General features: G+C 35.3%; 2 protein-coding genes across 2 annotated transcripts; both read right to left on the minus strand.

The window, feature by feature from the left end:
• Nucleotides 1-8,761: 8,761 nt before the first annotated feature.
• On the minus strand, nucleotides 8,762-11,463 carry MS3_00010387 (uncharacterized protein; the record flags this gene model as incomplete). The annotated part of the gene is made up of 2 exons (XM_051218756.1): nucleotides 8,762-9,296; nucleotides 11,295-11,463. 2 exons carry the CDS (start codon nucleotides 11,461-11,463, stop codon nucleotides 9,082-9,084), a joined length of 384 nt encoding a protein of 127 aa, XP_051071477.1. The 3' UTR covers nucleotides 8,762-9,081.
• Nucleotides 11,464-15,203: 3,740 nt separating this feature from the next.
• On the minus strand, nucleotides 15,204-16,533 carry MS3_00003584 (uncharacterized protein). The gene is made up of 2 exons (XM_051211421.1): nucleotides 16,368-16,533; nucleotides 15,204-15,636 (listed from the first exon to the last, which is right to left on the minus strand). Exons 1-2 carry the CDS (start codon nucleotides 16,378-16,380, stop codon nucleotides 15,272-15,274), a joined length of 378 nt encoding a protein of 125 aa, XP_051071478.1. The 5' UTR covers nucleotides 16,381-16,533; the 3' UTR covers nucleotides 15,204-15,271.
• Between the last annotated feature and the right edge of the window lie 9,507 nt (nucleotides 16,534-26,040).

A 26,040-nucleotide genomic window follows, 5' to 3' on the forward strand; every position in this document is an offset into this window, starting at 1 on the left:
CAGACAGAGGTACAATAAATTAGACTCAATTCATATTGTCTCTTGTTAGAGTGAAATTAAGTCAGAGGCTTCATAAAAGAGAATGTAGCGATAAAGAACAATGAGTTGTGATGTTTAAAAAGTTGGAGTAAGCTCACTTGAAGGAAGGGAAGTCAAGGCTGGGTCAAGGAAAGCGCTTTATTAGAAGGGAGTATGCATATAGAGGGTGAAGTGTTAAGAATATTAACAACTATATCTTTTATTGTCTTTTTTCTTTCTTTTTTATCCAGCAGATGCCAGCCACACAATCCCAGTGTTAAAGCCCCAGTTAACATATTATGGGTTGTCTTAGTAGAACAGCTAATCCAGCATAAAATAATGCTGAACGACTATTTTGCCACCTACTTTCATTGATTTTATTTATTTAATAGCCCTGGTTGTGTAGTATCTTATCTGAAAATCTGTGTTGTAAGTTATTATTCGATAATGTAATAATGGTGTGTACCTGCTACATCGGAAATACACTAATATTAATATGCAGTTTCTTTTTTTATGCCTATTTATGACTTTCTCGTTCGGTGATTTATTTGGTCCACTATATTAAAAAATGTCTAGGATGAAAGCTAACAACTCTTAGTAATTAATTGGCTATTGACGAAGCCTTGGGCATACTGGTAGTTATCCATCTGACAATAACAGGAAGAACTCGAATTATGACTGAAACAGTTGCGTCAATGAACGTATGCAAATGCAGGCGACTAACGTTCCTTCAGGTTACGATCTGCTCACCAAATCAGTGAGAACTTTTGATGCACGATAACAAAAGAAAAGCAATTTTACATTTTACTTTTCCATACGGCAATCGCGGTCAATCCCAAGTAATTACTTGGATCAATGTTGCATAGTGTAAAGTGTATATCTTTTAGTTACGTTTTCTGTATGATATCCAATAATAAGTCACCTACTTTCTGTAGAGAATACGCAGTTGGTAACGGGTAAGACCAAAGAGTGTGTTTTCACAAAACATATAAACAAACTCACACGTACATCCAAAGCAATGTGTGTTGGCTTTTGCAAGTTGACTTTTGAGGCTCAGTTGTGATTTCATTGTGGTAGGACGGTTGCAGTTCTCCGTCGAACAAGTTAAAAAAAGTCAAGGAACTAATAAATAGACGAACACACTCCAATCCAAGGAGACTTTTCAGCAATCCAAGTTTAATCTCAATTTTCAATATAATGTTATTGAATTAAACAAATGAATCGCGGTTGTGTCTTCTAGGTGAGATCAGACAAATTGGAGTGTTCAATGATATAAAGTCACTGTATTTTTTTGAAAATTGTTGCCCAATCGGTAAGTCACTCACAACATCTCTGAAAGCAGAATTGTTTAATCTCATCAGAATTGATATTCTGAATTCAGTTGGCTTGCAGTTACCGAAATATGTAGCATTGTCAACAAAATATACTCATGAAACAACCGTCACCATTGTTTACTGGCCAAAGCAAACTTTTAAAATTTTATCCAAGTTCACAACTTTTATCATGGCATATTAAGGCGATTTCAAGAAGTCTTGGTAACATCAATAGACTTGTCAAGGAAAATGTTTAAGTATGCTAAGAAACTGACTATATATAATAAGTCCTGTGCAGTAATTAGGGAAGTACAAAACAATGTGGACGAGTGGTGCTGAATGGATGAATACAAGTAAAAGTCAAGTAGAATTTACAGTACAGATACAGCCTCTATTACTGCAACAAAATTGTAAGATCAAATGATGATTAAAAAGATCCCGAAATACTATATTTAGTTAATTTCAATGCAAGATGCCGCATATACGTTGACCGAATACCATTAGTATCAATCTACTGTGAAAGTGAAAAAATCAGCTTACAGACGATGAGAAAATTAGGAAAAGACTGTAGAGGTGGATAAGACATTTATTCAGGAAATCATGAAACTGCATCATGGGGTATGCTCAAACTTGTAATCCTGAAGGGAAAAGGGGAAAGAGGAAGATTAAACTGCACATTCCGTCGGAAACCGGAGGCAGATATTAAATGAATGAAAGCACGTAGAAACAACTTTAAGTGGGAGCCCAGGACATAGTTGGGTGGAGTATCGTAGTCGACTGCCTATGCATAAAGAGGGTTGCTAGGTGTAGGTTGGCAAGTAAATCACTAATCAAATAGCTTCGAAGTGAACAAATAACTGTGCAAAATAATAAAACTTTCAAACAACCAGGAAAATAAGTGGGTATTTTGATGATGATAGACACAGTTATTCGATTCGAACGGGATCACTCACTATGACAGCCATCAGAAATCAAAGCACCAGGTAAAATTAAAGTTAAATGGTGATCAATAACACCAGCGACATCAAGGAGATGACCGCGATTCATCAATTGTAAACAGTATAATGACTGAAAACAAACCAAAGAGAAACAACATATGCTTAAATACAATCATTAATGGAGTAAACAGTCCATATCTAGATTTCTAATCCAAGCGATCTATGTGTATAGTCGTGGCCCACCGGCTCTGGACAGTGATGATGTTACCTCCTGGCTTATATTGAAGTTGCGCTTCTCAGTGAACACCTGACGTAGGTTGATATTTCGTGGTACTCAGTTACGGTAGCTATGTTAATGACTGTACGGAGCAGACATGATGTAGTTAAAATATGTATCGGTAAGAATTGTTTGGAAAAACAGGGTATGGCCATCGCCGCACAGGCTATTCCACGGCACGAAGTCGGTTAACCTGCTTTAGTTATCAGTGACGATGACGACGTTCTATAGACCATCAAACGATCAGTGATCGTTCTTCTAACCCATATATAGTTTGGCCTAATAGGTTATTTGGTTAAGGCTCATGATAATTCATCAGCCCTACAAATATATGGGAAGACAAGGGAGTAGCAATAGGAAAAGATGCAAATATAAAGATTCTCTGACACACGATCACAGGAACATAGAAGATAGATTCTAAAATTGCTTATATCTAGTCTTCAAGTTACTATATAGGTAGGTCGCCAATAATTTGAAGTACATAGTTCAGTTTGTTGATACAACTCAAAGATATTTTATGGTGTTTACTCGCTAAATGTCTGCGAACATAGCAATAATCTCGTAATATTCTTCGGGTTTATGGTAACTCGTCATATGAGTTTCAAATGCTCCTCGTGAAGTTTGATGCTTCCACACTGTTCTTTTCATGTAGCCTCTTGCTATTAGTTGAGGTTACAGTCGGCAATTCTGACAAACTATTCAATGCATCGCCAATGAACTATCTATCTAGGTACATCCTACCCATCTTAATGTTAAGCCATCACTCTGTAGAAAGTTCTAGCACGCATGGCTAATATATATCAAGTACTTTTAGTTTCGACCCATATGAATCTACTCTGTTCAGAGCAAATGTAAAACTGAGTAAGGTCGTGTACTGCATATGTCTCTTTTATGTTGCTAGTGGTTCTGTGCTTTTTCTCATAGGTAATCATAGTCGTTTGAAGATGTGAACCTGTGCTGTTTGTATGAACTGATAATTCTTTTGTATTCTGTGTGTGCTTGATTTTGCATTCCAAATACAATACGTTTGTTTGTGCACAGCTAGTTCTACTTGACTTAAGTGAAGTAATTTCGGAGATTCCAAGTTCGCATAATAATTCGAATTCTCCCAACCATTTCAGAATCATGGGTATGACATGAGTTCACTCCGACTACTTCTAAAACAGTTCCACCTTGTTTTTCCATTCATCATGAAGAGTTAAGACTGGTAATCAAATCACATACGATATTTTAAGCTTAGAAAATGTAATAAAAATATGTGTGATTCTTCATACATTTATAATCCTCTTTTTCCAGGCTCATCAGCTTGTAATCATAAACCCTATTCAGCTAAGAAAACATATATCAAAACAGCATAAGTAATGCATTTGAAAATTTACGCCATCGAATTCCTTATTCGGTTACCAGATTCTCTTAGTCTCACGCTTGTGTTATTCCTGGTTGTTGTCGACGCCTTCCATTCGTAAAAGTGGGTGCATTCTGCGTGCCAATTGAGTCGACGACCCACTTATTCTCCTGTTATTTTCGCCTCCTGGTTCTTTCACATACTACTCCCCTTAGTCCCCTGCACACAAAGTACTCTAAAGCTAGATGCAAGTCTGAAAAAAGGCCGAGCGTTATGTATGGGAGGTCGTATCCACTGACCATGATGTGAATATTTTGACCCTAGAAAGCGTTTTCGCCCACGTTAATAACTACAGAATCATTGGACACTTTGGTGTTGGGATTCAGAGTTAGCGTCATGATTTAGGATTGGAGTGTAAATGGTAAGTAAGCGACACCGAGAACCTGAAATGCTTTACAAGTCCATTCGAAAACAGTGTTCGACTATGAAGCAATTCGAACGGGATTAAGCTATACTGAAAACGCTGGAAAGTTCAAAAGACTCTTAATCTCATACTGTTCAATAATGAATATGTTTGTTGTGATAGTAATAATTTTTTTCTCAGTAACCATAAGTTAAGTGAGGCATGCTGATTCGCGAACAAGATCAAATCGTTATAAATGTTACGTTATTTCTTTAGGCTAACTCGTTTACCGACTCGCTTTAGCACATTCTAACAAGACGTTTCCTGCAGAAGCGAGATAAGATGTCTGTGCGTAAATAAGTGTTGTTGGATTAAATTTGGTAGTTCATGCTGTAGGCATCACATTGTTTGTAAAACAGACAAAACCGTTCATATATTTTGATGTTTCTCGCTAATGGTCTCCAGTTAGTTGATATAAGGGCTTTTATTATAAGAAGAGTTTGTGTCGGAAGTACAGAGATATTCAGGGAAATCCTGAGCAACCAATAAAGGGGAAATAAAGCGAGCAAGGAGGAGGTAAAAAAACTTTGTTAGAACATAAGGGAAAAATAATAGGGAAGAGCACCAAAAGTTTTCTCGTTCGCCTGCCATGGGGAAATGATACGAATTTTCTCATTTTTGTCTTTCTATGTTTGAAACGTCTGATTTGTTTTCTGTAATTCCATATTCTGAATTATTTAACTGAACGTTCATTCTTCAGAATCTTATGATAATTATGGTTTCAGAAAAAATCATTTTTGCACAACCAACCTGCTGACTGCGGTGGACAGATGGACAAGCATGCTTGATCACAAGGGGAAGGTTGATGTCGTTTACCCTGATTTCTCAAAAGCTTTTGATAGGGTCAACCATATATGTCTTATCAATAAGCTCAAACGATTAGGTATCAGACCACTTCTAACCTACACTAAAGTCAGGGTTAACTTCACTTTCTCTCAGGCTATGGATTTTCCTAGTGGGATTCCCCAGGGCTCAGTACTAGCATTTCTTCTCTTCTTGATTTAAATAAACGAACTTCCACAACAGGTATTGTCAGACTTATTAATGTTTGTTGATGATGTGAAACTTTGGAGCGAGGTATGCAATCAAGAGGACATACTAGCACTTCAGGGGGGGTCTGATTCGACTTCAAAGTTAGACAGACGAAAAAGAACTTACCTTTAGTACTTCAGAGTGTAAACTAGTCCGTATGAGACATGTTGCAGACTACAATTAAAACTTAATAAGCTCCTCTCTAGAAGTGTCCCGAATTGAAAAAGATTTGGGAGTTCTGGTACCTACGATTTGAAGTTTCACGTTAACTGTGACAAAAATGCCTTTCGAGCGAACCTCGCACTAGTAACATTGAAGCTCATTTCTGGCCAGTTTGACTGAAGAACTTTCCACAAAATCTTCAACGGTTTTGTTCGTCTACATTTAGCGTACGGAAACATAGTATTTCCTCCCTCACTCCAAAATGATAAGGACACTCTGGAGCGTATCCAACGGCGAGCCACAAAATTAGTTTGAGGACTCAAACCGTACGAAGAGTGCCTCCAATCACTTAACCTTTACCCATTAAAGTATAGGTGTCTTATAGGTGATGATCTAATGGCATACAAAATCCTTACCACTTCTGGACATCCCCTTACACACCTACTTAAGCTTAGTCCTAATACAAACCAAAGATTTAACACCCAGAAACTGGAGATACAACATAGCAGAACGGACTGTAGACACAACTTCTACTCCTTAAGAGTTGTCAAATGCTGGCATCCGCTGCCAACTGAACTAGTCCAAGCGACTTCCCAGGAGTCCTTCAAGAGGAAACTTGACCTATTCTTAAGGACTAAGGATAAAATTTTATTACGATTTACCAATTTCTTTTTTCTTCTATTATCGTTAGTATACCTAGGTTCCTGTCTGGAGTTATTGGTGATCCACTGCTACTAGACACGGAAGCCCGTTATGCGAAAGCTTCCTCTATTCTGTCCACAAGCATTTGAACCATTTGAACTTTGTTCCTATGACGTAATATTTTGCTAGGAAAATTAAATGAATTGTTACCAAGATGGTTATAAAGTCTTCAAATTATAGCATTTCAACAATTTACTATCTATGATTTAATCTCTTTTAAACAAGAAAGAAATCAGAGTTTCTATGGTGATGAAAGTATATATTTGCTTATGATGATGATTCAATTATAACAGAATGGTTAATGTGACGTAGATGTGGTGTTTGAACGTTACAACATCGCACTCACCATTTACTGCCCGGACCCAAAATCCTGATTGACAATGGCAATATTTCGACCTGAAGGATAAATTCATTTGAAGTAAGGCATACGTAGATGGCCGACGTCGTCTCCTTTGCCTAGGTTGTGTTGGAGAGTTAGAAGTTGTATGCTCTTCAGAAGAATTATTATTACTATCATCATCTACATCCTGAACGCAAGCATCTGACTCTGACGAACAGCGTTTACGTCCATATGTACAGACATATCTCACGAAAAAGTACTTTAGAGTTGGATCATCACTGTTCGTTTTGCATACTGACATAACGTACTTAGTATGCGTATACTAAGAAAATAATTATTAACCACAGAAGTCATATTACCTTATGTACTTCTTTCAAACAGGTCTCAAAATTGTCCCAACTTGTAAATCTTCGAGATAATATATCATTGAAGATTCGTCCTATATCATGCATCATCACGATGGCATCGTCTTCGTTCCTTGAAGAATGAACGTTACCAGCCATGGTGTGGCTGAACTCAATTCAAATCTAAACATGTCTTGATTTGACCGCTTCTGAAAATTTTCACGAATTGTCGATGTGACGCACCAATCATTTTGCGACAGTTTGACCTTCAAGTGCTCGCAACCCCCATTAGTGGACGATACCCCAGGAGCGTTGCCGCACAACAAACAGTCATATTACGCACAAACTGAAACTCATAGTATAGGCTAGACTGTTAGTTTAAAATTAAGGAGGTCGATACCTAGTGTTAGTCATCGATCAAGCTAGTGTTGACTATATAATTAATGCTAATGTTAGAGTGAAAAGACATAATTATCTAACCAGCGGATCGCAATCATAACTGTTTCTTTCGAGAATATTTTATTCAATTTCCGAGCATATGACTAACGAGATTTGCTATAAGTTTTTACCATTACAAAATCATTTGAATGATCATAAAAGATGATTTCGCGAGACTAATTTATGGACGACCTTTGAACGAATCTTGAGTGACCTTGAGAAATATCAGCCAATCAACAAACTGTCAGCATAGAGTAAAAATATATTATACAAAATCAAGGAAATAAAGTGGACACACTTCTAATATGTGCTTCAAAAACTTGTCAAGGTTAGAAAGAGGTCCAGAGGTTCTAAAATCGTAATGCATGCAGTAGGGGAAATCATCCATACGGCTGCAGAATAGTCGGCATCTGGGGCCATGATAAAGTCTCAAAAACTTTCAGCCCTGAGCACATAATTTCAATATTGTTTATGTGCACTCCGGTTGTTGAGTACACAAAATGCTACTTGTGGATAACGACACAATGCATATAAGCAAGCCTATATAGGAGTCTGTACGCTCTCTAAACATCCGTATATATTGTAGTATCTGGCTGCAGCCAGTTTTACTGGTGCTTTTATTATCCAGTTCGCGATGATTGTCATAATTTGCTTTAGTAAGGAATTATATATGGGGTTTTCATCATGAACTGACATCAACTATAATGCCAGAAGTCTATTTAGCCAAATAGATGAAAGGCTTTCGCGTTAAAATCCAAGATCTGTTATCTTATACCTGATTGATTCGTCCACAAATTATAGTCTCGTCGTTTTATTTGTTATAGCCGCTCAATTATCACGTTTTGTACAAAATTCCTTGTGAGCCGATCGTACGTTAGCATTGAGCACTGAAGTTGGTGCCGTAACCTTGAATTCTCTAAAACGTTTCTGATTGGCTCGTCCATAAATTAGAGTCTCGCCGATGATTTTTATTCAACTAAACACTTACTGCGTAGACTGTAATATGAACTTGAACAGACCCTATACGTTTAAAATCACCGATCGTTTGATTCGTAATCGTCCAAAATGTTGGGAATGCAATAATTAGCCAAGAAAGTTTGAATTTATCTTTAACATTATCACTGAAGTAATATCAGTCGCTTATCATCAGGGTTCCACTGTGGGGGAAATTTTGAAAATAATTGGCGTTTACGCGTAGTTTATACTTTTTCTTTCGGTGGTTTATGTTTATCACAGGAAACACATACTGTTGCCAAACAGGAAATTCTACATTTCTTGTATTTTTGATATGGTATTAAAATGAAAGCTAGTTTTTTTAAAGCTCTGATTTGAACTATTAATATTTTCGATGCTTATTCCTTGTTCTGAGCATTGGTGCACAATAACTGGGTAATTTTCAATCAAATTGAGTAGTTATTTACTGATTCCTTTCCTAGACCGTTTATGCCTGTTACCAGAGATTCGATGAAATCAATGTAAATGATTTTATATTATTCACTCTTACCGGCCAAAGCAAAAATACTTATTCCTTTTCAATAAGCAAAGTAAAAAAAATACATCAAATATTTCAATTATTCTTCGACTTTGTATTTGATAAGGTAAAATATTTAGCTGTATATAGTGAAGCGGATCTTTTTACCACTGAGTTAGCGTAAATATACAAAAGTGAACGAATATATATTTTTTCTAGAAGAAATAATGACAGCTAATTAACTGTATCTTTCATAATAGTCCTCAGCAAATTTCGCACATGGTTTATCCAGACATTCTGATAATGTGTTCTTGCATTCTAAGTAGCATGTCTCTTCACGGAAAGGCATTCGTTTGCATCGATCATCACACATAAGATAACGTTTTAAACAGTCGAGTTTACAGTCGCCTCCAACCAAAATCACTTTATTCACCACCATATTGAGAGATAAGGCTAAAATAAAAATCACCTGAACCTGTAAATGGATGAATCTTATAAATATTTTGTTTAATATATGATTAATGAACTGAATGCAAATGGATTATCTCAAAATATTTACATTATGATTGGAATTATAACAGAAATAGCTAACAAAGTTTGTTCATGTAGGAGTACTCAAGCTGCTTATGCTACACGCCTGCAGCCATTGTACTTCAACCTTTGTAAAATATAATTATTTTTTCTATTGACTAATGAGAAAGCTTTCGTATAAAAATCTAACTTAAAGTTATCATATACAAAAGTATTTACCGTCGATTTTTATTGAACTTAAGTTCTATACATGTTTAATATCATTCCGAAGTTATCATCTTAAGGATTTAAAGAATAGTTGTTAAGAGCTTTCTAAGTTAACATTCCAAACTGACTATATCCCGTTATTTCATAGAATTACTCTTCAACTGGTTCTGAGAATTGTATAGTAGATTACGTATTTTCGTTAGTAAAATGTTACCGTGCGAATTCAAGATACAGAGACTACTCGGATAAACAACGTTTCAGTTAGTCATTCTGGACCAATCTTTCATTATATTTAAGATGTCTATTTGCCTTTCACGATGTGACAAAGCAATCTATGTCTCAAGCTCTAGTAGATATAAAGTGATAATGAACCGAAACATCGAGTTTACAGACCAAAATGCAATTGTATTAAGTAGAAACTATTTATCATCTTTCATTAAATAAATGTATCTTAGTGACCGTGTTCTGGTTCATGCAATATAATGTAATTTATGGTAGCTGAGTAACATTCAATAAACAGATTACATTTCTTAGAACAAGTTAAATGAAGTGTGATGTCAGTCTACCACTAACCAAGGTAAAAAAAACCCACCATAAATGGGTTACAGATATAATTTGGGGACTGAAGTGTAACTCATATAGCAACCAGATTTCGTCATCTGATTGGTATAAGATCAAATCTACAACTTCTGGTTTTCATCAACTCATAAGTGCATTTTTCCAATTTCAGTCATCATTCCCATTTACATAGGTGAAGGTTACGTTGGCTTGATCAGTAATTATGATATTATCTAATAAAAGCTATTCAGAAATAAATTACTCTTTTACATAAAAGACCTCATTTCATGGAGCCAAACAGACTGATGATAAGTTATTTTTTGTATTTGAATATCGAGGTATGAAGTTGAAAGAGCATCTATTAGTTTGAATTGCCAATCTATGTATATTTTAATAAATTTTTTCGGATTGTAACTTTGATAAACACGAGGAAGCATTTAAATAGATTGGTGAATGTGAACAGATTCCTGACTTTATGGATGTCAAATGTTGTTATAGTATCGTGGTTTAGAATAGATGAAAAGCATCCATGATATCAAGGCCACTATGGTTCACTAACTCCTCCTGTAGCTCTTCTAAAGTTACTGCCGGTCCCAAGCCCGGGTAAAGGAGGAGGGTTGGGCATGGGGTTAGCCACCCGATCCCGTAGAAATCTAACTCGCTAAAAAAAATCGCTAACCAGAAATAGTTCACTAGTTATAAATCAATCCAGTTTGTTACTATTGCTCCTAAGGACCACAAATTTTAAAATTCTGTGAATAAATAGTTAATCGCTAGATGTCAGTCGGATTTATTTGATGATAATTCGGTTATTCTGTAAATATACTTTTCTGATTCATACTAAACTGTATACTAATACCCAAACAGTTGTTTTATTTATTAACATTTTTATGAACCGATTGTGCTGAATTTTTTTTTACTCAAAATAGGTTTCTATAGCTAGAGTATACCGGTTTACACAACCATTTTTAGTGGCTATAATTGAAGGTTATTTTAAGGACGTAAACCATTGGACAATAAAGAATACTGAATTCCAAATCGCGAGAATAATTTATACTTTTTTCTGAATCTTCAAACTAAAAACCGTTAAATAATAACAGGTTTTCTGTAAATACACAGAAAATATATGGTAGATCACAAAGAAAAAAAAATTACCTTCATTTCTACAGTACCACAAACCGTCAACTAAATAGGGTAGAATTTTCAGAGTTAAATTTATATGATAAATTAGACGTAGTGGAAATGAGAAAAAAATTTCATGGTAATTACTGGTAATTTTTGTGTTTGTCTGTAAGTTTAGATTAGAGCTAATTTCTATAAACATGTAATTCAGTCAAATTTAAAGGAAGTAGTTGATAAGTAATTTCCTTTATTACAAAGTAATTAAAGCAATTATTGTATGTGTTGAAAGAGATTATGAATTATTCCATTATCTTTTTTGAAAACAAATAACAAGAATTTTAAAATTGTTGGGATAATTATTGTAAATCTAACTCATTTTAATCTATAATATTTATTTAAGCGAGATCAAGTACAATATTATCATTGCTAAAATCGCCTTCGTCACAATTTTAACGACTATGCTTTTTAAGTAGTGATGACTTTTGCTATCAGTTACTCGTCTTTATTCATTCTACTCTTGAGCATACTATCATATAAAGTACAGTTCTACTTAATATGAGATAGTAATTACTCTAATGACAGATGCCTCCAAATACCCTAGTACGGTTGAGGTTGGGAAGAGTCAGCACTCCCTATCGAAATACTCTCACATGGTCACGCGTATACAGCCACTGTCAGGGAAGCCCTACTCACTGCCCTCTCGAGGCATTATTATTGTTTACGAAATTGAGAGGACGAAAAGTGAATGTCCGGTGCTTCAACTGGGTTGGTGGACATGGAGAGTCCATCTAGGTGAGTTGGAAAACCTTGATTCCAAACCAATGGTGCACATGGGCTCCGGCATCCTGCGGGAACAAACAGCGTGTGAACCAATCGTTGATCACTGGCTACCATGGGACTGCATCTCCTTACGATGCTCCACTACCTTGTGGATCAGACCCTTAGGTCAAAGACTCAGGGTGTGGCTCCCTATGAAAACCACCTGCTTCTGTTTGGGCACCCGAGTAGCATCACACCCCACACACGAATCAAGTGACTTGTGTGCTGCATATGTATTTGGTGCCTCCTTGTACCAATATTTATGTGTTCAAATGAATAATAATAATTTCACACACATAGTTCCCTTTATTATCTTAAAGAGAGCAAGAACAATGATTGGTGCAGAACAATATAAATTCATTTTATTTCGTTAGGTTCTCATCAGCTGCTCACAACCTAAAATATTTAAAATTCAACATTATTACAGATATTGACATACTTATACATAAGAGGGTGATTAAGGATGAATAAATGTATCATGGTGTAGCGAAGATTCCGCTAGAGTTAATGAGGTCATAAAATTTTGTCTCGAATAAATACAGTTTGAGAGGGAAAGTTCCGGAACATTGAAATAGTGACTAGAACTCATGAAAATAGATTAATGGTAATAAAGAAAATATGAATTGAAATCAGTCAGTTATGTATGATGTAATTTAAACTTCAGAAAGAGTTGGAATAATGACGCAATAAATAAAGAAATAAAGAAACAAATAAGTAGAAATAAGTGAGTAAAAAAAGGGGGGCATTGTTACCAGAGTAAAGAAAGATTTATTACTGTCTCTTTTTGTATACATAGGTCTGGTTTTAGACGTTTGTTTGCTAATCCTTCACGTTCAGTTTATAAAAAGGACACATAGAATGGAAGTTATCTCACTTTCAATAGCTTTTGTCCAATCAGTTACAAAAGGGCACTGGTCAAAACACTGTTTCACAGAACAGAAAGAATATGTACTATACTGAATGTACTTAAGAAACAATGAGATAATTAATCGGATCATCATCAGATTCTCTTTAGGTACGTGCTTTTTAGATGTCACAATACTGAACATATTAATGCAGCGAAAGAAAGTGTCAGCTTTTATGTCCAGTAATACGTGACTAAAATAAAGCTGAAACTTGTTCGACAGTTGGTACTTTTGATTAAGCTGATGAGACACTAAAACGATGTTCCCAATGGTTATATTTTGAATTCATATATATAACAGCCTTTAAGAAGCTTAACATGCGGTTATAGTCCAGTGTTATGTATAATATTATTCATAGGAACTTAGTATGTCAATGTAATATATTAGATGATGAATTATTCATAACTTCAAATAATTCCTTTTAAAAAACCTATCAATAAAAACGTTAGAAATCAATAAATACGTATCTAATACTCAAATATCTCGAGTTTAGATGTTATAACGCCTGAGAGATAATGACGAAAAGAGTATTCACCACATAAGTCATGATATATCCTACAGTCAAGTTATTGCGACTATCTCGAATGGCTTACTGACCTGTGTTATTAAATACCAGTAAGCACTATGTTACCATTTGCAGTGTAGACTGAATAATCCATCTCTTTCCAAACGGTTATTTCACACAAGAATAAAGAATGGTCTGTCTGTGAGAATGCGACTGATGAAATGGAATTGTCTCATTCGTGTAGTTGCTTGATATTTAATTGACACTGGACTACAGATAGATATTTTTCGAACTTTGGAAGTTGAATTATTAAAAAATTTCCCATGGTTTATTAAGAGTTGAATTACGTTTCTTTTTTTAAAAATAAACAACTCGAAATCGGGCTTTTCATGTTCTTTTAGTTACATAATCCTCAATCATCATTATTCATTCATTCATCAGATTTTAGACTTGTGCTTCTGTTAGTAATCGTAAATTCTCATTCATTTCTTCTTTTTAACAACATGCAAAATCTCTTTTCAGTGGTACAAAAACTATCAACAAATTTGAACTAAAATTTGTCATATGACTTCATGGATTTACAAATTTATTATAATTTCTAAATCACTTTCCATTAAAAGTTGAAGTAGTAGTGTGATTTATGGTATTTAAAGTCCTCTGGAAAAGATGAATTTCTATACGATAATATCTACATTAGTTAATTTTTATTTCAGTTCTTATTGCCTTATCCCATAGATTAATACTTCACTAACATCATGAAGACGAAATGATGATCACTTAGTAATCACAACTGGCCAAGCCTATATTGTAACCTTTTGCAGTAGTATCCTATGTGGATTTGTTTGTAGTCTGAATTGTTTTATTTAACTATACCTACTTACTCTAGTTCACATTACTTATAGGAAATAATTAGTAATAATCAGTAGGCACCCATTGTAAATTAATATTCTGTTTCAGGATTCTAGCAAACGATAATACAATATTTCAGGAGACGAGTGTCTACTTCTAGTACTTGTAAGACGATCAAACAAATATTAATTTATTAAAGTGCGACTGATCTACAAAATCGATTTCCTCTAGTTATCTATGGTACTTAATCAGATAATTTACTAAATTAGCTATATGTGCTGGTGACAGATGTTTAGTCTTATATGATACATTTTTGTTCATGTAGTTATTAATTTGTTAGTGACAAGTGCTATACGATTTAATTTATTCCAACCTGAATACTGATCAGTGTAAAGAAAATACATAAAAGTTCATATATTCGGATATAGTTTTGATTTATTTTTCATGCATAACAAATCCTCATCTATTGTCTTCGTCTTCTTTCTTGAACCGTGAGAATCACGGTTTTCTATGGTAAGTATCAGTTTTCTCCAAGTTACATCAAGATCACTAATGTCAACAGGTATGACATTTCCTATACTTTAGAGAAAGCATTTCTTAAAATTCATTGAAAGTGATGGATAAATACTAACTTGAAGTTGATGACTTAATCATTGAAATCCTTACATTCTTAATCACTGACATCGATAGATTATGGAACTTCTGTATCCAACCTGATAGCCAAAAGTGATATCACCTGACAGATATATGGAAAACAAGGTATTGATTAGAAACTTTATGAAATGCAATATTCAGTAAAAAAATTACCAAGTTATTTTTAAGAATTTATACATCATTCTTGTGAATCTAAATAAAGCTATTATGGTTAGTTTTTACAATATAGACGTAAGCAACAATTAGGACTTTGTGATTTTTGAAATTATTTAAGGCTATTAAAAATATTGTGTTTTAGGAATCATAGCACGTGCCATAGTTTTCCAGCGTCTTTTACGTCTATTTTCAACCGTGCTCATTTTATGGCTGTTGGTATTTTTAGGAAATATGGATAATTGGTTTGTTAACAAATGATTTTCAGTGTTATACAACTGTTCGTCAGATGATGAGATCGTTCGACAATTTCTCTCAGCTGTATTTGACGTATGATACTCACTTCTGTTAACCGCTTCACTGATAGATATTTGTTCAAACCACAAATCGGAAAAATATTTCTCAACATCTTGAAAACTCAACTCAGGGAGCTTTGGGATGGACGACTGTGACTGGTCATTAAATTCAGGTTTGTACTTCGATTTGGAATCTTGAAATGAAAAAAAATAAAACAATATTTTAGACCGCTGTCTTTAGGAAAAATAAGATTTGAGATTTGAAAATGTCTACTAGAGCTCTATAGTCTAACAATAAGGTAAATACCTTATGTGTGTTTTTAGGGTTTATAAATTTTCTGACAAACGTTAATTAGCATAAAACCTGAGTTAAGGGTTTCCCGTCGACTATCATCAACCGCACAATATTTCTTATTGTTTTGATATTATTTAGCTCAAGCATAAATTATCAAAGTATGATAGCACATTCTATGGAATCACTCAACTTATTATTCTGCAAAAACAAATGTGCGATTCTTACTAATGATCGTTAATGTATCTACCCTGATGGAAGCAATGGGGTAATGTTGTTTGTCAAAGGTTTAATGTTGATAATTAATGATCTAATGAAAAAAAGCCTGTTATTGATATAGATTATGTCTGAACATATCAACTGCTCATGCAGCTGTTATATACTTCATAGTCCACATGTATATTTTTCTATTATAGAAAAAACTCCTAGTGATCGGACTAAAAGATCGAAACATCTTTTTAAAAATGCTGAAAGTTTTATGTTTTATGACGGACAATGAGCAAGATTTTGTCAGATTTTCTAACATATATCTCAGCAACCAAATGTCTAACTACTACATCCCAATTTATTAAAATCCTATTCATTTTTAAAATGATTATTATGATAGTCATTTAATATTTGTTCTCAACTTACCTAGCTGCAACATCTGAGCTCAATAATATGGTTTTTTGACAGGATAGTTAAGAAGAAAAGATTTAGAAATATTCCAATTTAAAGTAAATATGCAACAGACTTAATTTATTCTTAAAAAAACAGAGAAATTAGAAATATAAGTATCCAGATGAAGTTCACTAAGAATAAAGAAAGTTTTATTCAAGTGAAGTATTTATTTAATTTCTCAGGGTCACACTGAGTCACAGGTCATTATAAATATTCTTACAATTACTGGAAAGGTCAATTATTGTAACACTCAGAAAATAGATGTTGTATGGAATAAAATTTATCGATTTTTATTAACAAGTAATTATAATCGAAACAAATGAAACGTGAGCGATGGATTTGTGTGCGTTTAAAAGCAAAAAAACAAACAAAACAAACTTGTCGTCATTCTTATTATTTTAAACAGAGTAAAGTAGTTGAGTTCACTGGTTAGTGTACAGAGTTGTCTTAAATTAGATATGGAGAATTTCATTTAGCTTAAGATAAAATTTACCGCTATAATAATTCTGAATAACTAAAGAAATCAGTAGTTTACTGAATTGTAAAAAAAATATCTTCGGGCGATTTCTTCCACTACCAGAATTCATCTGTTTACACTTGAGATTTTTGTCCTTTTAGTCATTTCAAATTTCACACTGTTCCGTTTTATTAACGTAATATGACATATTTTTTAACGAGGTAGTGTTACTGTTGTATAGAATAAAAGTCTGAAAAATCATGATAATTTATTTTATGTTTATTAAACTGGGGGATTACTATGATCATGTGTTGAGATACTCAGCTACTCTTAGAATCCTTATTTATTTCTGAGTTTTGTGGTATCAGGTCTTGAAGATAAACAAACTGTGAATTTGGTACACGTTTTCAGAGATATATTTCATTAAAAATATAGTCCTAAATGTCCATTATTCAGAACCCTGGAAATGGGTATGAATACCACATTGATTGAGTGGCCATTAGAAACCATCAGTTATCAGTAATACTACTTGGAGTATAGTAAGTGAAGACTAAAAGAACTATCAGTCCCCGTTCCGCCAGCACCACCAAGCTAAGCCTTTTGTGGCAGTGAATTACTGATTTCCTTAATTACTTCTTTAAACTCGCTAGACAAGAAAAAGGTCTCATTGCAAAGGAATTTGAACAAGTACGTTATATGAGATCCACCTTCACTGGGCTCGATATATTGACCATGCTACACCAACTTCGCCTGGAGTCCCTCCGAGGGCTACTGCCGGTCTCAAGTACGGATAAAGGAGGAGGGTTGGGCATGGGGTTAGCGGCCCCATCCTGTAGAAAACTAACTCGCTAAAAAAACGCTAACCAGAAAAAATTATTCAAACCTTTTAAACTCTGCCCTGGGAGTCAGAAGGTCTTTACTTAGAAGAACTATGACGCCTCATGATGAAAGACGAATTCCTTCGGAAGTCACGAGGCTGATGTTCCTTCTGACAACCAGGGCAACCATTTATTTAGGTACATGGAATGTTCGTACAATGTGGGACACCGGGAGAGCCTTCCAAATCGCTGCAGAAATGAGGAGATACAACCTAGAGGTGCTCGGGATCAGTGAAACACTTTGGACGCAAGTTGGACAACAACGACTAACTTCAAGAGAGCTCCTGTCATACTGCGGCCATGAAGAAGAAAATGCTCCACATACACAAGGAGTTGCATTGATGCTGTCCAAACGAGCACAAAATGCACTTATAGGATGGGAATCTCATGGACTGAGGATCATCAAAGCCTCCTTCAAAACAAAGAAAGATGACATTTCAACGAACATCATCCAATGCTATGCGCCTACCAACGACTACAATGAAGACGCTAAAGATCAATTCTACAATAGGCTGCAGTCAATCGTCGAGAAGTGCCCAACAAAGGACCTGACCATTCTGATGGGAGATTTCAACGCCAAGGTTGGAACGGACAACACTGGATATGAAGACATCATGGGACGACACGGGCTGGGAGAAAGGAACGAAAATGGTGAGAGATTTGCAAACCTATGTGCCTTCAATAAACTGGTCATAGGCGGCACCATATTCCCACATAAACGCATTCATAAAACCACATGGACTTCACCGGATCACACTACACAGAACAAAACCGACCATATCTGCATCAACAAAAAGTTCAGGAGGACGACGGAGGACGTGAGAACCAAGAGAGGAGCTGATATAGCCTCAGATCATCACTTGCTGGTCGCCAAGATGAAATTGAAACTCAAGAAGCACTGGACAATGGGGCGGACAATATCACAAATGTTCAACATGGCCTTTCTTCAGGATATTGACAAACTCAACAAATTCAAGATAGTCCTCAGCAATAAGTTCCAGGCCTTTCATGATCTACTCAATGGAGAAGGAACTACTGTGGAGAGCAACTGGAAGGGGATCGAAGAGGCAATCACTTCAACATGTCATGAGGTCCTGGGCCACAAGAAGCACCATCACAAGGAATGGATCACTGTTGATACACTGGATAAGATTCAAGAAAGGAGGAACAAGAAGGCAGCAATCAATACCAGACGAACAAAAGCAGAGAAAGCCAAGGCACAAGCTGAATACACAGAATTAAACAAACAAATGAAGAGGAGCATCAGAACCGATAAACGTAAATATGTGGAAGATTTAGCAATGACGGCGGAAAAGGCTGCAAGAGAAGGAAACATGAGACAAATGTATGACATAACAAAGAAACTCTCTGGAAATCGCCGCAAACCAGAACGACCAGTGAAAAGCAAGGAAGGCGAGGTAATCACCAATATTGAAGAACAACGAAACAGGTGGGTAGAACACTTCAAAGAACTCTTGAATCGACCAGCTCCACTGAACCCACCCAACATCGGAGCAGCTCCACGGACCTCCCAATCAATGTTGGCCCACCAACGATTGAAGAGATAAGCATGGCCATCAGAAAAATCAAGAGTGGCAAAGCAGCAGGACCGGACAACATCCCAGCAGAGGCACTGAAAGCAGACGTAGCGGCAACTGCAAAGATAGTCCACATTCTCTTCAGCAAGATTTGGGATGAGGAACAAGTACCAACAGACTGGAAAGAAGGACTTTTGATCAAAATACCGAAGAAAGGCGATCTCATCAACTGTGATAACTACAGGGACATCACTCTTCTCTCAATACCGGGAAAAGTCTTCAACAGGGTATTGTTAAACAGGATGAAAGACACCGTAGATGCCCAACTTCGTGACCAACAGGCAGGATTCCGTAAGGATAGATCTTGTACAGACCAAATCGCAACTCTACGGATCATTGTGGAAAAACCAATTGAATGGAATTCATCACTCTAAATCAACTTCATTGACTACGAAAAGGCATTTGATAGCGTGGACAGGACAACACTATGGAAGCTTCTTCGATACTACGGCATGCCTTAGATGATAGTCAATATCATACAGAATTCCTATGATGGATTAAACTGCAAAATCGTGCATGGAGGACAATTGAAAAAGTCGTTCGAAGTGAAGACCGGTGTCGGGCAAGGTTTCTTACTCTCACCCTTTCTCTTGGTGATCGACTGGATCATGAAGACGTCAACGTCTGAATGGAAGCACTGGATACAGTGGACAGCTAGGATGCAGCTGGACGACCTAGACTTTGCAGATGATGTGGCTCTTCTATCGCACACGCAACAACAAATGCAGGAGAAGACGATCAGTGTAGCAGCAGCCTTAGCACCAGTAGGTCTCAACATGCACAAAGGGAAAAGCAAGATTCTCCGATGCAACACACATAATGCACCAATCCAGTCACAATTGACGGAGAAGATTTGGAAGATGTAAAAACCTTTGCATATTTGGGGAGCATCATTAATGAACATGGTAGATCTGATGCAGATGTGAAGGCGCTGATAGGCAAAGCAAGAGCAGTATATTTACAACTGAAGAACATCTGGAACTCAAAACAACTGTCACCCAACACCAAGGTCAGGATTTTCAATACAAATGTCAAGACAGTTCTACTGTATGGGGCGGAAACCTGGAGAACAACGAAAGCCATCATCCAGAAAATACAGGTGTTTACTAACAGTTGTCTACGCAAAATACTTCAGATCCGTTGGCCAGACACTATTAGCAACAAGGTACTGTGGGAGAGAACAAACCAGATCCTAGCGGAGGAAGAAATCAGGAAGAAGCGCTGGAAGTGGATAGGACACACATTGAGGAAAGCACCCGACTAGGTCACAAGACAAGCCGTCACATGGAATCCTGAAGGCCAAAGGAAAAGTGGGAGACCCAAGAATACATTACGCCGGGAAATGGAAATAGACATGAGAAAAATGAACAAGAATTGGATGGAACTAGAAAAGAAGGCCTAGGACAGAGTGAGTTGGAGAATGCTGATCTGCGGCCTATGCTCCATTAGGAGTAACAGGCGAAAGTAAGTAAGTAAGTAAGTACACCAACTGAACGAAGTCTCATATTACTAATGGGTTATATCAAAGTGATAGAATAAGTTTAATTGGTCCAAGTAGTACCTGACGCATATGGAAGTCTTTAATAAGCTCTGTTAACAACAAAGACCGACTTGTGATTACTGGCTCGTAGGGACAGTAAGAAGGCTAACATTTCCAAATCATGACATTGATAAATCAGACTTTACAACCTCTTTTAACTGCATTAGTGTTTTAAAGACACAGATAAAGAAACATGGTAATAAAATAGTAGTGAAAGCAGGTATCATGTCATCACATAATCGAGATTTTATTTATCTTTGTTGCCTTTGTTGAGTTAGTTTTAATGTTTTCATAAAAAAAACAAAGTAGGATTATCAGTGGTGATGCCGGTAGTCACTAAATAACATGAACCATGGGTTTGTAGATACAGGATTTTGTTACATTACCAAATTCTAGACAAAAACAATTACTTAATAAAGGGATAAAGGGATATCACTTGTTTTCAGTCACGACAGTTATATATATATAGTTAAATAGGGAGCAATAACAAAGGAAAATCATTTGCATGTATTCAAATATCCTTCTTTCAAAATATTTCTTCTAGGAATGTAATAAATAAAAGAGTAAGTAAATCTATTGACAAAAATCTCATTTTGGAATCTCCCTCTACATTTTGATCAAATATGTTGTTCTGCACACATTGATGTTGTTTAAACAATCATTATCTTCATGAATTACTAAATAGATAAATTCTCCACTTATGATTTACATTTAAACTGTGCAAACTAACAATTTTCCTTTTTCAGTATCAACACAAAAAACTTAGTATCATACACATAGAATATTAAATATCATGATAAATCTGAATTCTTTGGTCAGAGGAGTTATTAATTTATGCTATTTAATCAGTAAGTTTTCAAACTGTAGTACTATAGCTGGTACTTGTGATACGTGTTAATGAACGCATGATAGATCTTTAAGCCCCTGTATTTCTTCCTGAAAGTAATGATGTGTATGTTTATTGACATAGCGTTACTGACGACATCAGAAACTCGGTTACTGCTCCTAAAATAAAATTGTAAAAAAACAATCTCAGTTAAAAAATTATATCTCAAAACTTATTTATCATTACAAAGTGGGTTTTATCAAATGCTGAAAACACTGAGGAAGTCATTGTAAGTGGAGCTGAATTTCAACCTAGCAAGTGATATATCAGTGGTGGACAAGGACTATCAAAGAAGGAATCGAAATGAGGGTGTTCGGATATCAAACTGAACATATTATCTTCAAATGACTGAGAAGGAAACAAGCAGTTTACATTTCCAGCTTTGGTTAACTTGTAGTGTATCATATTATTGTCGATGACTATTCGGCTAACTTCTGACATGTATAAACCTACTAATCGAACTTCAGGAAACCATCTCGATTTCACTTATCAGTTAAGACACAGTAATTGTTTAATGAAACTTTGTAAATCTTTGTTATCGCTTATGGTTTATTGACATCAAAGATTGAAATTAAGTAGGATACAATTAAAAATGAAGTAGTCTTGAACATTCATTAGACCATGTTTAAAAGCAGTCGGCAATAAGTGCTCACAATTCATCAAACATTTTATACAACATATATTTCTTGTTTATTGATAACTGTATTGACACCTTCAAATTCTTAAATCAGTTATCAGTAAACTGCAAATATAATGGTAATCTAACAAAAACCTGTAATAATTAAAACATTAATTAACTCCTCCAAATTTATTTAGCAATTCCTAATAAAGAGATCCACTAGAATAAAAAATAGTTCAAAACCTAAGAAGGACTTGACACACATGACATTGATCACCATCAAGTGATCAGTCAATTGTGATTACATCTCAGTCCTACAGGAGGTCGGTCACGACCCGGATAGCCTAGTAGTAACGTCTCTGACTGTGAAGATGGGTGACACGGGATCGAAACCGTCAAGGAGCACCAGTTCCCTCAACATTACAGATACACCTTGTTGACGAGTGCCAAGTAGTAAGAAACCCGGGTCCATGGTTTCCTGTTGTTACCTCCAACCACCATCTTATCTCAACATAGTGCACGCAATGTCGAGTCACCTAGACTTGTGTCTACATTGCAACTTGATAGATAGCATTCGATCTGCACTAAGAAGGACTTGACACACGTGATATTGATCACCACCCAGTGTTCAATCAACTGTGATAGTTCAAAACCATTAAGATTTACATTTCAATAAGTATTCATTGAACAAGAATCAATATAAAAAGTTGATGCGAATGATTAAAATAGATTCTGATAATTAGGTTTTATTATGATATGATGCTAGATGACCTACAATATACAGATCTTTTAATCATTAACATATGAAATGATATTTGTTCCTGTTTGGTTTTGTGTCAAATATTTTGTATAGAAGAATGTTTATTCAATATATTGAATCACTCACTTTGTTGACCAGTTGATAAATCTTCCGACATCCGATCATTGAGTAGTTCCAGTCAATAATTCGAACTTCGTGAGCAACCATCATTCAAATACATTACGAACACCAACTCAGATGATAGATAACACATTCACACAATCAGTGTGAGAGGTATAACCTTCTGATCTGTAATTATCAAGTCAGACATACACATTCATCTAAGTCATCCTAATGAAAATGTCCAAAAATCAGTTGTACACCACCATAATTGGTAAACGAATTTCGCATGCTGGTCAGTTCGAAACTGAATTCTACAAATCTATCGCAATATAAAGTTATGTTTTCGTTTATTCTTTGTTAACTGATTGAGTTTTGGGTCATTGTAAAACAACCATCCATATACTTTCCACGTTAGTAAACGCAACGTTGGTGAATAAGCGTTTCTCGATTGATTTGGCTCGGATTTGAAACTTGAGTTAAACCATAGTTACTCCTCACAACTGTATAATGTATATTACATAAATTATTTTCCTATTCATGTGATTAGCTGTATCATGGAAATAGAAAAATGAATAATATTGCATGAATGTAAACTTGCAACACTTATTTTCTATACTACGGTCAGTGGTTTTAAGCGACGTATATCTTCCATAAATTGCAATTATTCACTAGCTTTTCTAAGCCTATCATTGCCTTATATTAGACGATTCAGATACTGACTCTTGTTAGTAATTTGTAACATTGATAAAACATATCAGAGAGATTCGTGTAGCTCAGAATAATACATTATTCACCGAAAGAAGCTACCTTTATCCATACATAAATATCACGTTTGTAAGATCATAGGCAAAACATTCGAAAATTAGTTGAACAAATCCACTAGTCAGCTTTTGTCTTCTATTTTGTCAATAATTTATTGAAGAGTATTTCAGTAATGATAAGGTATTTAATAAAAATAAGTATAAGGTTCAAACATGTTGGGAAAATACCATAGTATTTAGTTTTACTATTTTGTCGCTTTTTTGGACAGGTATATTTATCATGTCTCTGTCTTGGTGAAAAACCAGATTATTCTGACAAAAGTTCGAACTAGATCGATCTTTTTAAGATGTTGTGCTACCTTTTTGTCAGTGTTTTTCTCATTTTCCATTTCTCCCAAGACTCCGAAAGCTGGTTGAGTCAATCACACCCAATCCAACCAAGCAGTCTGCATCTACTATCGTGGACTGATGCCATGTTTTGGTTTGACCACATCTAACTTTTCCCCAACCCAACACATTCAATTATGACCCAAAAACGCAACCAGTGCTTCGAAGACATTTATAATCAGAAACCTGAGGTCCACCAATGTTCTCTACGTTTTAAAACCATGTTTTACAACTATAGAATAAGATAGAGCAAACGAGTGAGCCAATATACACATACGCCGCAAGCTATGAAAGTTGACTCATGATAACCGACTTTATCCAGTGAAGTCGTAATGTTATGTTAATCTATATTTTTCTTCTTTTTCTGAATGAAATATGATGGTTTGTGTGGGTTTTGCAAAAAGGTCATGCTACTTCAACTTTATATAAGGTCAAAAAGGCCAAGCGTTGAGAACATAATAGGTAGCAGGTATATAAAACGTCACTACTTCACTAATTTGCACGGTGCCACTTGTTATTCAATAATCTATGAGTAATATTGTAAATAGATTTCGATTATAATTGCTAAGTATGTAACAACCGATTAAAGAATAACAATAAGCATGAAGATGCCACAGATATTCGGAGCTATTTATTTTGGGAATTTATTTACCGCTACAAGTATTTTAAAAACTTCACTCCTTATGTAATACTAATTATTTTCCTATTTCCATGATACAGCTAATCACATGAATAGGAAAATAATTTATGTAATACACATTATACAGTTGTGAGGAGTAACTATGGTTTAACTCAAGTTTCAAATCCGAGCCAAATCAATCGAGAAACGCTTATTCACCAACGTTGCGTTTACTAACGTGGAAAGTATATGGATGGTTGTTTTACAATGACCCAAAACTCAATCAGTTAACAAAGAATAAACGAAAACATAACTTTATATTGCGATAGATTTGTAGAATTCAGTTTCGAACTGACCAGCATGCGAAATTCGTTTACCAATTATGGTGGTGTACAACTGATTTTTGGACATTTTCATTAGGATGACTTAGATGAATGTGTATGTCTGACTTGATAATTACAGATCAGAAGGTTATACCTCTCACACTGATTGTGTGAATGTGTTATCTATCATCTGAGTTGGTGTTCGTAATGTATTTGAATGATGGTTGCTCACGAAGTTCGAATTATTGACTGGAACTACTCAATGATCGGATGTCGGAAGAGTTATCAATTGGTTAACAAAGAGAGCCATTCAATATGTCGAATAAACACTCTTATGCAATTTGTATTCTAATATCATCATAAATACTAAATTTTAATGATATTACACTTTGGTCGGACTGTCACTACATTCAAATTAGACTTTTATCTTTGAATGTTAAGTGTTTACATGTTTTGTTATGACATTAATTTCTACTTTTAGATCAGTGCAAATATTTTACTCCACAACTCAGTTTTGATAAAATCGGTCTATTATATTGCAATATGTTCTTATTTTAAATGTCACACGTCATGACTTTCCACGAAATTTTCAAATGTAGCATTTTATTCCTCTTGGTTATGACGGTGTAGCTTCTATATAATGTGGTTGTAATTTTCTTATCCCAGATGGTGACATGCTTTGGTGCGTAGTCTGTACTTTATTATCAATATTGTTA

This window comes from Schistosoma haematobium, chromosome ZW (genome assembly GCF_000699445.3).
Source record: "Schistosoma haematobium chromosome ZW, whole genome shotgun sequence".
NCBI lineage: Eukaryota > Metazoa > Platyhelminthes > Trematoda > Strigeidida > Schistosomatidae > Schistosoma > Schistosoma haematobium.